Source organism: Pleurodeles waltl, chromosome 8 (genome assembly GCF_031143425.1).
Source record: "Pleurodeles waltl isolate 20211129_DDA chromosome 8, aPleWal1.hap1.20221129, whole genome shotgun sequence".
In the NCBI taxonomy this organism is placed as follows: domain Eukaryota; kingdom Metazoa; phylum Chordata; class Amphibia; order Caudata; family Salamandridae; genus Pleurodeles; species Pleurodeles waltl.
Window position 1 is genome coordinate 20,173,362 of NC_090447.1, and position 13,560 is coordinate 20,186,921.

Below are 13,560 nucleotides of genomic sequence, written 5' to 3' on the forward strand. Positions count from 1 at the left end.
TTAGACACAGAGGCACGTCCAAAGTTGAATGACTGGAGCTCCACTTCAGCCCTTGCCCACTGCCACCAATACACCCCATAGTAAACATGCACTGTGCTAATGAGGAATAATAGTTGGGGGTACTAGTAATCACAAAGCACACTCTTGTAAATGACTAACATGCCGGGCCACAGCACCAGGTACAAGCACATTTAATGGCGCACACCTACAGCCCTCATGCACAACACCCAATGCTTCACTCATAGGTCACACCATAAACATGCAAGCTCCTTATGATGCAAAATATGGTTGCAACAAACCTGTCGGGTACCTGATCATTTTTGGGGCTATACCAGTAGTATGGATGTACTATATAAAGGAAATAAGTAGATAAAACAAGGGCTTTTTAATGTAATTAGTGGGAGTATTTATTTAAACAGATGCCAATATGAACACTACACATAAATATATGAGTTGTTCATAGTGATACTTAAAACCACAGATGGACTCAGAATTGTGGGGTAGGGGAAGGTCAACTTCTATTTTCTTGTGCAAGGCCCACATTATTTTTAGTTTGAAATATGTTCATCATGGGCCCCTGACCATGGACAATGTCTGCAATGGTGGTCCTGGGACTCCTTTGCGAAGGTGGAGGATGTGGCTCGAGGATAGTTTTAAAGATCATTTCTTCGATAAGACCTCAGATCAGCAGCTCTGTCTGCTCCATTACATTCTGAGTTGCATTTATGTTCTGAAATTGTGTCCTATGCCACTCGGGCCGACTTCACAACATGGAGTCCCCTACATGTAAAAACACATATTCCTTTAGTTCAGGCAGAGGAGTTGTAAGAAACAGTGTCATAATTCAGTTCAGAAACTGACTCAAAGCTGAATCCATGGTGCAGGGGAACAGTTCTTTAAAAGTTTGTATCCTGTGTACAGACTGATGAAAATTGAAAAGATATGGGAGCTCATAGTACTGAAATCAGGAAACAGCACTGAACATTCACAAATGATTCAATTTAGTCAAAGTAAGATTTGAGGTATATTAACAGGCTTCATTGTAAAAAAACAAACAAAAAACTCTACACCATTCTGCTACCGTTGCCTGTATGACAATCCACATGGATGAGATTTTAACAAGCAGCATTTTCCATCCAGGCTCATGGAATGCCTAACCAGCAGGTATCCAGTTATAGTGCAATCACCAAAACCTCCAAAAGGTCTGTCTCCGCACCTTGCAATCCTTTCTCACAACTTCCAGATGCACAGAGGCAAAAACAAATAATGATCAGGTGATCAGGTGAAAGGGCTGGATTAATCGTCGTTGAGGAGCACGTTTGGATTGCACTCTGGTGGAACGTGTTGTTAGGTACCAGGTTGGGGTAGATTTGACCATGGCTTGACCATGACTGTCCTTTACTTCAGGCTACTGTTGATGCCAACCTCAGTAGTGTGCTCTGAAGTTCTCAGCTGCTTTACGAAGAATTTCCTTCTGGTTTGCAAAAAGCGGAATCTTTTGATCTACAACCTGCCAGCGGATGGAGAAGTCTGGCTCACGGTCCAACAGATTCTGTGAGAGAGAGAGAGAGAGACAGTCACATTGAGCTATTGTACACATTTCTACCTCTCATTTTCCAAGATTCAGCAGTAAGTGGAAGTCAGGGTTGCAATCTTAGTTAAAGGTTCCAGTCCTGTTTCACATACAGGACTTGGTGCCTTTAATTTAGATGCTATGAGGCCCTTTCGAGTGACTAATACTTTGTAGCATGTCCTTATGCAGGGCTAGAAAAATCGACATCACTCGCTATGGCGACTCATTTTCAATCAGGTCATGCTATTTTAGGACCTACTCGCCCCTTTTGGTGAGTTGACAAAGAACAGACATTCTGTTCCGTCAGAACGTGAAAAATATGCCTTTAAAATATTTGCCTAGGATCACACAATTTGAGACCCATTTACGGGTCAAGTACATTATAGTTAGGTCGAGTAGATTATTCAAGTTACTCAATCTGTAGGTCTAGTAACAATTTTATGATTTTTCGAGCCCTGTTATGTACAGACATATGTTTTGTATTATGTAATCTTCTGGAGTTATGTCAACTATGTCTTTTTCTGACTTCAATCTCATATTTCCAATATTTGTTCTCTTTCTCATGTCAATGATAGGATGTTGATTGACCTTATCAGCCTATTAGCACACATGCATGTGGAATTGTATTGTTGGTCTAACGTCTCATGTTCCAGTTTAAGAAACTACGTAATTCATGAGGCTAAGACTTGAAGCCATCAGGTCAGGCCCTGGTCGGGCAGAAACAGAGCCTCTGATTTGTGTGGTCCCCCATGGTCACTGCAGGAGATTACGGGCCTGATTTTGAGTTTGCAGGATGGGTTTACTCCATCCCAAATGTGATGGATATTCCATCCGCTGTATTACGATCCCATTATATCCTATAGGAATCGTAATACAGCAGACTGGATATGCATCACATTTGCGACAGTACCCAATCCACCAAACTCTAAATCCGGCTCTAAGTCTGAAATGGATCAAGAAAGCAGTTCAGAACTTGCATTAAGGCATTGGTGATTTTGTAGCCAGGAGCATGCACAATTTAGGGATGGAATAGGGATGAGCTCGAAGTGAGAAGGATAATTTAAGGATTTGGATCTGGCACCTGAATGACACTTAAATTAGCACATCTGTTTTGTGGTGGGGTTTTATACCGGAGCTCCTAGAGTGTCCACTGAGTTATGTAGCTGCTATAGGGTAATTAAGTGAGTTAAAAGTTCACCCTTTGACACCAAGACTGAACTTCATGAAAAATAAGGTGTGCCTACTTGTGGTCTTGTTTCAATTTCCAGGATGTGTCAGGACCCACAGAGGGCCCCACAGTAGTTGGCCATAATGTTTCAACTAATAAACAAGCAACATGCCTTGCACAGAATCTATGGAGTCCCAAACTATCTTGTAGGTTCCAGGTGCCTCATAGGTCCCACTTCCATCATACTATTGCTGCCACCGACCCAATGTCTGGAGTAAAGTTCTGTGTTAGCCACAACCATATGAGAAACAATGCAATGCCACATTACATGATATTAAGGCCCATATTTATGAAATGTTTGCGTCGCCTTAGCGTCACTTTTTTATGCTAAAGTGGCGCAAACCTAACTCCATATTTATATTTTGACGCTAGACCTGTCTAGTGTCAAATATCGGTGTTAGCGCCATTTTTAGGGAGCACCAATCCACCTTGATTCTCATTGCAACAATGAGGTGCAAGTTAGGTGTTTGTTTCTTAAAAATGATGCTACCCCCTAGCGCATTATTTAACTCCCTACGCTAAAACCACGCACACCTAAACAGAGGATCCAAAAAATGATGCTAAGGCCGATTAGTGTAAAAATTTAGCACCTGGTCAGACCAGGCGTTAAAGTTCAGTTAGGCACATTTCCTTAGGGAAATACCATGGATCCCACCATGGTGTCCCTATTTTGGGCACATAGATGCCCACCCCAATCTCCAGCTTCACCCCACCCACACCACAGTGACACTACAGGTGGAGGGAGCCCATCCCAAGTAAGTTAAGGTAAGTATATATGTTTTAATATTATGTGCCACTGGGAGCCACTTACATGTGGCCCCCTGGCTGGCACTGGGTATGTTTGGTTTGTCCTAGGGACATTGGTTCCCAGTGGTGGGCATTGGGGTTGTGGTAATGACTCTTGTCTATACTTAGACAGGAGTCATTTTTTGGCTGCTTGTACGTGAAAAAATTATGTTAGGCTGGCTAGTGGCGGATATTTTGCCGCTAATCTACCTAGCGCCATTTTTTTCTACCACTGTCCAGCCCCGGCTAACATAATTTTTCATGCTGCTAGCCATTCCTTAGCCATTCCTTAGCGCCATTGTGCGTCATTTTATAAAAATGGTGCACAGATGACTCTAACGAATGGCGTTAGCTTGCACTGTTTTTGACGCTCAACTGTGCTAGTGCAGTTGTGCATCATTTTTCATAAATATTGGCCTATATTCCATGAGGTCCCTTACACTACTTCCTGTTTTAAGTGGAGGGACCCTGTACATTCATTCTCCAGATTGTCACTTTCATGCACATTGCGGTTGCTTTACAGATGTTAGTAGATCCAGCTTCTCTTGGGTTTCGAAGTGCACATTGATCGCCAGAGTCTCAATCCACGCGTTGTCGGTGTTCCTTGGGTCATCGAGATAACCTCGGTACACCTGCAGGGAGATCACAGAGAGAGGGGTTAGCTAATGTCCAGTGGAAATCAACAGACACTCCTGTGCAGGATACTCAGGAGAATAAATATGGATGACTTACATATGTGGGTTTTGTTTCGGCATTTCAGATGATGCTCATTATTCTAATTTTTTTCTCGCACTTAATCTTGCTAGCTAGTTAATTGTTAAAATTCCTTCACTAAAGACCTACATCTAGATTGGTAGTGGCCATTGTTCATACAAGGGAGGGTTTACTTCAAAATTTTATTTTGGTTTATGTTCCTTTCATAAGTTAAGGTCACCATCTCTGTATTCTTGTGGTCTCCATGTTCTTCATTTCTAAGTAATTTCCGGATTATAATTGATTAATCTGCTTCGGCAGATGATACCATCACAGGTTTTTAATGATCTCAATGAGGTCCAAATCCACATTAATGAAAAACCCTGACCCAGATTGCAAGAAGTTCCATCTATCCTGCTGCAAGACCCAAATGTGTCCTTGTACTTCTGTGTAACACAACAAACTCTTGTGCACCTTTAACTCTGGTACCGTGAACGAGGAATGCCTTGGTTAGGCTTTCTAAGGTGGACATGCAGACACCATTTGTTGTTAAATGAGCAGTAGATGCTAACTGGCTCTTCCTTTGCAACCCTTAGCAACATCTCAAAGTGCAGTGGAGGGAAAGGCCACATTCAATGTGTGTTATCACTATCTTTAGTTCCAGTGCCCTGTGGTGTCTGGGTGGGACTGGAGGGATTGCGTCTTCCGAACTGGCAAATGTTATGCGGAACATGTGTGTCAGTGCTGCTTATCCCAGGTGAAACCCAACCCAGACCTGATACGAGACTGAGTGTACCTGGACCTGACTTCAAACATCTCTGGTGTTACCGACCACATCGCCCCTGAAGATACAGCCCTGGTTAAACAATAGAAGACATATAGAGAAATTCTAGGGTACACTGTACATGACAGAACATGAAGGGAGAAGGGAAACGTCCTATCCTCTGCTCCCTTTCAGAAATGAAGCCTGAAACCAAGAGCCTGATAAAGCGTTTGGCAGACTATTATGGGATCATAATACAGCAAACACGATATCCGTCACGTTTGTGAAGGAGTAACTCCCTCCGCCAAACTCTAAATCAGGCCCTAAGTCAATATCTGCCCAGTCCCACATGCAGCTACCCCCACCTGTGTTTCCAGCTCTGCTTACTTCTCACAAATGTTGTTTACTTGTTTCTCCTCTTACCTGCTTACCATTTGTATCTCTACCTTTCGTTGAACATTTCACCAGTCAGTGTCCTGTTTTCTACCAACTTTAAAGTCCATGACCCCTCTACAAAATGAAGTGGCTGCCTCTGTGCTATCATTACCACTTGTTTTCAGCAACTCGTGCTCGTTGACCCCACCAGCTGCCCGCTTTAATCAAATAACCAAAGAATCACAGAATTGGAAAGAACCCCACTGGGCTGTAATGCAGAATATTCACTAGTAGTCATTCTTTTATGAGGGTCATGCTGATGGGTAATTGAATTGGAAGACCAGAAAGTGTTTTTCTGCGCTGATGTTTAAAGAGCTTTTCTTTGTAATTGTAATTTATGTTTTTGTTTAATCTTTTAGACTTTACCTCTTGCTGTGATATTGTACCCAACTAGCTCCCTTTATTGTTATGCACCTGTTTTTATGCGTAAGGCACCGCCTTCTTGTTCTCTCCCAGCATTCATTCTTAAAGACTAAATACATTCTGCTGCATGCCCCTTGCCCCAGCCTGTGGGAGGATCAGTCAGTAAACCCACCTCTGTGCCCTGGACCTGCAGGGACTCAAACTGCTGCCAGAATTCCTCTTTCAGAATCTCCTTTAGTTTGGAGGGTAACTTCTCCCCTGGTGCCAATGTGCCCTAAGCTCATAAAGGAAAGGAAAGGCATTGGGTTAGTAGGACACTCACTCCAGAAGAAACATATCATCTTAGGTTCATGCAGCTCTAGAATGTACCAAGAAATATCCAAGTTCACCTGGCATCAATGCTCCACCATGATTTGAACCACTGCAGTATTATCAGTTGTGGGCGACTACAACTCTTTGGCTTGTTTGGATAGCAGGGACTGCAAGTTTTTCTAGGAGGACTTGGTCCACTCACAGAGAGTGAAGAAGGGTGTTGCTGCTGTCATTACCTCTGGCATTTGCAGTGACCAAGAGCCTGGTTTAGATGGGGCATGAATTATCAATATTTTCAAAAGATGGCATAATTACTGTTACCGCTGCCCGTGTGAAATTGTTTGATACAGAGGTTGGCCATGATGTGATATTCTGCTTGCAAGAGCGCCAACAACTGCACCACCAAAGTGGTGACTACTGGAGATACCGGACAACATTCAACAATGACTGTTTATGAATAAATTAATTTCCAGTCCTTAAAGATACTGCATGAAACTGGGGGATGTCCTGCAACTGATTCAATCATCTGGAAACTCAAACCTCTGCAGCCCTTGCAGAGAACCCAGTAGTCTTGGAGCAGAAGCAAACCTGCACCAATGGTGACAGGATTTACTTCTGGAGAACCTCTAAATCAGGCCACAAATGTCTGGAGAAAGAGAGGCTTTCTAGTCCCTGTCATTCCTACCTTATGGAGAATATGATTATTGGACCAAAGCAGTAATTCTTAACCTGTGGTCTGCCAACCTCTGGAGGTCCTTTACGCTTATTCAGGGGGCCCACGACTACTTAGAAAATCAAATAGTATTAGTATATGAATACACTATATGTACATAAAAAACAAAATTGAAAATTTTAAAACGGTCAGTGAATGTGAAGTAATTTGAAATTAGAGGCAGGTGGTCGCCTCAGTTGAAGCACAGGTGAACACCAACAGAAAGATAGCATGCATTTGGAACAAAAAAGACAAAAGGATATGCTTTCCAGAATAATAATTTGTCTTTAGAAATAAAAGAACATTTTAAAATGCTCTAACTTTTCAATTAAAACGAACATTTCAGTGCTTGCATATGTTTTTGACTGTGAATCAAATAAAATATAAGTTGTGTATTCATTTGATGTATACTTTTGTATTTTTGTGTACTTTTTTTGTGATTCAAATCCTAAAAATTACTTAGGTAGGGTCCCTGGCTTCCTGTATTGATCACTGGTGGGTCCATCGAAGGCAAAATGTCAAGAACAGCTTGACTGAAGATCAACGGGAATCTTCCACCTTTGGTCCACCTCTGTTATCAGCCATCTTGTACAGTTGGCACAAGTTTTAGAATTGCTTTTAGTGAGGGAAACCAAATCTGAGCGAGGAATTTGCTTAAAGTAATTAAAAACACCTGAACATACATAAATGAATACATCTCAGATATTTTTATGGCTGATTACCAGTGGGAGGTGTATGAAAAAACAGGTGCTACAAGTGTCTCCTTTGTCAAAAGCACATATATTCTCATTTGAGTCTGACTGGAGCCTGAGTGTCTCTCGTCCTCTAAGAGGTGAAGACTTAATTGAGCGGTGGAAGCAAAGCCCCCACCACCCTCAGGCCTCCCCAGGTCCAGTGTCATTTCTTACCCCCGGCAGAGCCCAGTGCTCCGAAGAGATGGGCTTCACTGCTAAGATTTCCAGCATCTTCTTTGAATTTTTCCTGCTAATGGATCCATTAATGTTTCTTCTCCAGCTGTGGAGAGAGGGCACAAATCAGCACTTCTGATGGGACTCCCAGAGGATGAAGATGCAAAATCCACAAAAGGCAGAATCACCACCGAGAATCATCCAATGAGTGAGCGTACCGAGGAGAGCGCGGGCACACACTCAACACAAACACTGCCCTGTTGCCTCGTTACTGCCTCATGCACTGAATCACCCATAATTGTAACCACATCTGCACACAATGAGCAATGCCCTTCAACACATCCTGGCTTTTCATCGAAAACCAATATTTTTAGCTTTGATGGATGGGCATCAAATATCGTTAACATTAGTGTGTTGGGTACTCGCAGTGTTGATGCAAGAGTGAGAAGTCGATGAGAACCCAGAGGGGCAGTACTGTGCCTAGCACTGTGACAGGGATTATATTATTTCAAATCCTTTCTTTGAGGCAATCTTCCAACAAGGTTTCTGCATTCCTTCTTTTGTACAAGATATATCTAACCTCCACCCTTCCTAAAGCTAGACCTCAACTGAAGTATCTCCTGGCCCTGACACACAGATACGCTTGAAAATCGCCCTGCTAGCTGAATTACACTTTAGCAGTTCTCAGGGTAGCTTGTGAACAAATCCAAACACATCCCTAGTGTGCAAGAGTTGCCTTTTTTGTAACCAAATACTTTGGTTAGGCCCCGTGCAAAGTTATTGACAATGTGCCCACTGACTCTGCCCTGCCTGACCGGCCTGGAAACTTATCAAAAATATAACAGGACTTGAAGTACGAGGCACCCACAGTGTCTTAATACAACGAAACGGTCTCTCACAGTTGCCACTCCACATAAATCTTGTGCTATAATCAGAACACACGTGCTCCCTACATTGAACAACACATCATACTAATCAGCCAGTCCCAATGATGGCAGTTTTACCCCTTCTTCGATGGATATGTGCCAGTGATGTAACAAAGGCTCCCACAGCCCCTGCTGTACGAGGAGGGGGCGTACCCCAGGGCCCCCCTCAGCAAAGCGCACTGGCCTGAGATCCCCTGAGTGAGTCCAGAGAGGGAGTCCCTCCATGTAGCGTGCAGGCGCCCCACTCAAGTTTTGTTACACCACTGATATGTGCCCTGATACTGCCTCCACAAACCATCCCTTTGATATCACACCCATCTCTGGTACGTGGTGTCATAAGCCATTGACTTTATTTAACTTTTATAGCCAGTCGACTCTTCCTTAAAGTACCATTAATGACGTCCGACCTCTGTGCAAGGATTCTTTCTTAGATGTACGTCACATGTATTGGTGCAAGGCTCTCTGAAGAACGTCTGCACCTCCATGTCTAACGGCCCGCCAGCAGCATGTCTGAAGCAACATTCATGATGCACCCACCACCACAACCGTCTCTCTTCCCTCAGCATCTTGAGAGATAACTTTAGGAGGGTGGGATAAACATCTTGGACAAAAATCCTTGGTGGAAGGTAATTTGGACTCAGTGAGCATAATGTCCATTTCCTTGTGGGTTTGATTTGTATGATGAGGTATTAGCCTGACACTTCATCCCTAATATATTTACATAGTGACCTGCATTAGTCTACGCCTTCTGCCCTTGGATTATGAGCTTCTTTTTACCATTTTCTCAGATGTGCATTATGACCAAATGTAAAACAAACCCTGCCAAGTGGGGTTCCCAGTGCACTAACCCCCCATGTGCCATCCTGAACCTCATTTCAACACTGATGCACAAGATACGGTTCCCCACACCGACAACCTAGTACACAAGTTCACAGGAAAGCTCCTAAGCTGGGTACTAGACTGTTGAAATGTAGAGCTCCACCGATGGTGCAACCCCTTTAAACATGGGTGATGACTGTCCCCTGTCCAGCCTCAGACATGACCAATAGACGTGATAGCTACCTGGTATGTGTGTATTCATGTACTTAGTATCTCTGTACTTCAAACCCCGCCCAGAGGCAGCGGAGGGCTCTGCAGAGTCAAATACATACAGCCAATGAGTTGCTGGAGGAGGGGCTGGGTATCAGCCAATTAGTGACCGGAGGAGGGGCTGGGTATCAGCCATTGAGTGACTGGAGGAGGGGCTGGGTATCAGCCAATGAGTGACCGGAGGAGGGGCTGGGTATCAGCCAATGAGTGACTGGAGAAGGGACTGGGTATCAGCCAATGAGTGGCTAGAGGAGGGGCTTGGTAATTGCAGGCCTTTTTGGTAGCACCCCTAGATAGAGAATGTAGTTGTAAATATCAAATCCCAAATATCGAGAAGACGTATTATCATTGCAACAATATTTAGGGACAACATTATGAAAAGTAATTCCACAGAGGAAAGTAAGAATTTACTATCCTTAACTCCACATCTACGTACTTTGAAGATACGTACATCACCAAGGTAAATATATGTGGTGGTAAGTATAGAAAATGTATAGAAACATACCTTTGGATATTTTATCCCTAGATATTTTTGTAACAATATTCCTTCCCATCGATATTGTGGACACGATATTCCCAACTTAATCTCCAGATGGAGTTATTGGCTCGTGGCTCTCCCTATTCAATCAATCAATCAGGATTTATAAAGCACAGCAAATTACCCATGAGGGTCTCAAGGGTTTGGAGTTGCTAGCTGCTTCGTGGTGCTCTGTTCATTCGAACAGCCATGTATTGAGTCCTTTTCTGAAATCCCGGAGAGATGTGGTGTTCCTGAGGTGCAGGGTAAGGTTGCTTCAGACTTAGGTCGCCAGGTGAGAGATGGAGCATCCTCCACTGTTAGATCAGCGGATCCGGGTGGGATGACTGTGAGGAAGAGGGAGGCAGATCGAAGGTATCTGGTTGGTTGGTGGAAGGTCATTTGTTTGTTGATATATGCTTGACCTTTGTTGTGCAGGGGTTTGTATGCCTGGATCAGCATCTTGAACTGGCATCTCCTCTGGATTGGGAGCCAGTGTAGCTTCTTGAGGTACTAAATCTATGTAGTGTGTCATGTGTGGGCCTCCCCATTCCCCTGGTGGTGGAAGCTGTGTAGGAAGTGAGTGTGTTCTTGAGGTTTGGAGTACCCTATTATGGTATGTATACAACCACAGATGACTGGGGCATTGCATAGGAAATGCAGTTGTCCATACCACCATTCCCCTACCCTGCGTGCTCTTCTATGATGCTTTCTAGTCTCCCATTCTTGTACCACCCACTGTAAGCCAGGTGTCTGTTTCTGGTTCTGGATTCACATATACTCTAGTAGGAATACTTCTTTGTGTTCAGCTTCCGTGGACCACAAATGTTCCAGCAGGTCTGTCGGTGGTTGTATAGAAAGAACACCTGAACAGAGTCGATGAACTACACCCTCCCCTACATCCTGTGTCTGGTTCTCCTGGACTGGCTGCAGGAAGGTCCAGAATAGAAACCCATATCCAATGGACGTCACTGGATGCAGATCACTAAGGAACCAGAGCGGTTGTGTTTTTTGTGAGATGCTGATTTCTATGAGAACTGTACCAAGAAGAAGCAGCTTGACCCTTCTAAAATTTACGGGATGGTTCTGATTCTGATTGGTCCGTTACCTCCAAGAAATACTACTGTTTCTCAATATAAACTAGACCTACTAGGCAAGTAAAAGATTAATCTTTTGCCTTTGAAGAGGTTCAAACAGCAGTAAAAAGCAAGGTACTGTAACAGAGACAGCAAACCTTGTGGTTGCCCCTGAGGGAGGTGGAGGGCATACTCCTTGAATTAGAAAGAAAGGTCTGCTGGTACTGACAGAAGGAGGCAGGCTATCTTGAGAGCTGACTACATTTCTGTTTGTTTATGGTACTCCTTAAATCCAGTCATTGTGACCACTGGTGTGAATGCTGCTGCCTCATGAATGAGGAGCTTCCATGAGAATGGAGCATCAGTACCGCCACCAGGCCTCATCCCAAGAAGAAGCACAACCTAACTGCATTCACTGCTGTGGCGTTGCTCCACATTTACCTGAGAAAAAGAGTGCATCTCTCGTCTGATGTCAATCTGCGTCTCCTCAGTAGACGAGGTAATCTTAAGAACCTCTAAAGCAAGCTGCTGTTTTCACAAGCTGCTGATTTCAGCAGCCACTAATATTAGATGCTGCTGGTTTCAAAAGCTGCTGGTTTCAGAAGCCATTGGTTTCAGAAGCCACTGGTTTCAGAAGCTGCTGTTTCTAGAAGCTCCTCGTTTCAGATAACGCTGGTTTCATCCATCTCTGGTTTCAGATGTTGTTGGTTTCAGAAGTCCCTGGTTTCTGAAGCCGCTGGTTTCAGAAGCTGCAGGATTCAGAAGCTACTGGTTTCAGAGGCTTCTGGTTTTAGAAGCCGCTGGGTTCAAAAGCCACTGTTTTCAGAAGCTACGGGTTTCAGAAGCTGCTGGTTTCAAATGTTGCTGGTTTCAGAAGCCACAGTTTTCAGAACCTGTTGGTTTCAGTAGGAGCCCAAGGTGTTCTTCTTCTCTCACGAATGTTGAGACTTCATTTAAGGGGAAACTGTGTCCCTGCACGTATGACCAAGGTTAGCTGCCATGTAAGGCACGGAGAACGATGCCCCTTTGTAGGAGGCTGGACTGGCTTGTAGTGAGTACCAAGGGGTACTTGCACCTTGCACCAGGCCCAGTTATCCCTTATTAGTGTATAGGGTGTCTAGCAGCTTAGGCTGATAGATAATGGTAGCTTAGCAGAGCAGCTTAGGCTGAACTAGGAGACGTGTGAAGCTACTACAGTACCACAAGTGTCACTTGCACAATATCATAAGAAAACACAATACACAGTTATACTAAAAATAAAGGTACTTTATTTTTATGACAATATGCCAAAGTATCTCAGAGTGTACCCTCAGAGTGAGGATAGCAAATATACACAAGTTATATGTACACAATAGCAAAAATATGCAGTATAGTCTTAGAAAACAGTGCAAACAATGTATAGTTACAATAGGATGCAATGGGGACACATAGGGATAGGGGCAACACAAACCATATACTCCAAAAGTGGAATGCGAACCACGAATGGACCCCAAACCTATGTGACCTTGTAGAGGGTCGCTGGGACTATTAGAAAATAGTGAGAGTTAGAAAATTAGCCCTCCCCAAGACCCTGAAAAGTGAGTGCAAAGTGCACTAAAGTTCCCCCAAAGACAAAGAAGTTGTGATAGAGGAATAATGCAGGAAAGACACAAACCAACAATGCAACAACTGTGGATTTCCAATCTAGGGTACCTGTGGAACAAGGGGACCAAGTCCAAAAGTCACAAGCAAGTCGGAGAGGGGCATATGCCCAGGAAATGCCAGCTGTGGATGCAAAGAAGCTTCTACTGGACAGAAGAAGCTGAGGTTTCTGCAGGAACGAAAAGGGCTAGAGACTTCCCCTTTGGTGGACGGATCCCTCTCGCCGTGGAGAGTCGTGCAGAAGTGTTTTCCCGCCGAAAGAACTCCAACAAGCCTTGCTAGCTGCAAATCGTGCGGTTAGCGTTTTTGGACGCTGCTGTGGCCCAGGAGGGACCAGGAGGTCGCAAATTGGACCAGGAGAGAGAGGGGACGTCGAGCAAGACAAGGAGCCCTCTCTGAAGCAGGTAGCACCCGGAGAAGTGCCAGAAACAGGCACTACGAGGATGCGTGAAACGGTGCTCGCCTGAAGTTACACAAAGGAGTCCCACGTCGCCGGAGACCAACTTAGAAAGTCGTGCAATGCAGGTTAGAGTGCCGT

At 44.1% G+C, this 13,560-nt stretch overlaps 1 protein-coding gene across 1 annotated transcript in view; it reads right to left on the bottom strand.

The window, feature by feature from the left end:
- Positions 1–594: 594 nt before the first annotated feature.
- LOC138249673 (transient receptor potential cation channel subfamily M member 2-like) overlaps positions 595–13,560 on the bottom strand; it is a 31,674-nt gene continuing 18,708 nt past the window's right edge. The window contains exons 3-6 of the mRNA XM_069203634.1: positions 7,774–7,879; positions 6,014–6,115; positions 4,109–4,219; positions 595–1,552 (exon numbers count right to left, since the gene is read on the bottom strand). Coding sequence (XP_069059735.1) covers positions 1,427–1,552; positions 4,109–4,219; positions 6,014–6,115; positions 7,774–7,879 — 445 coding nt within the window. The 3' untranslated portion in view covers positions 595–1,426. The remainder of the gene's footprint in view (positions 1,553–4,108; positions 4,220–6,013; positions 6,116–7,773; positions 7,880–13,560) is intronic.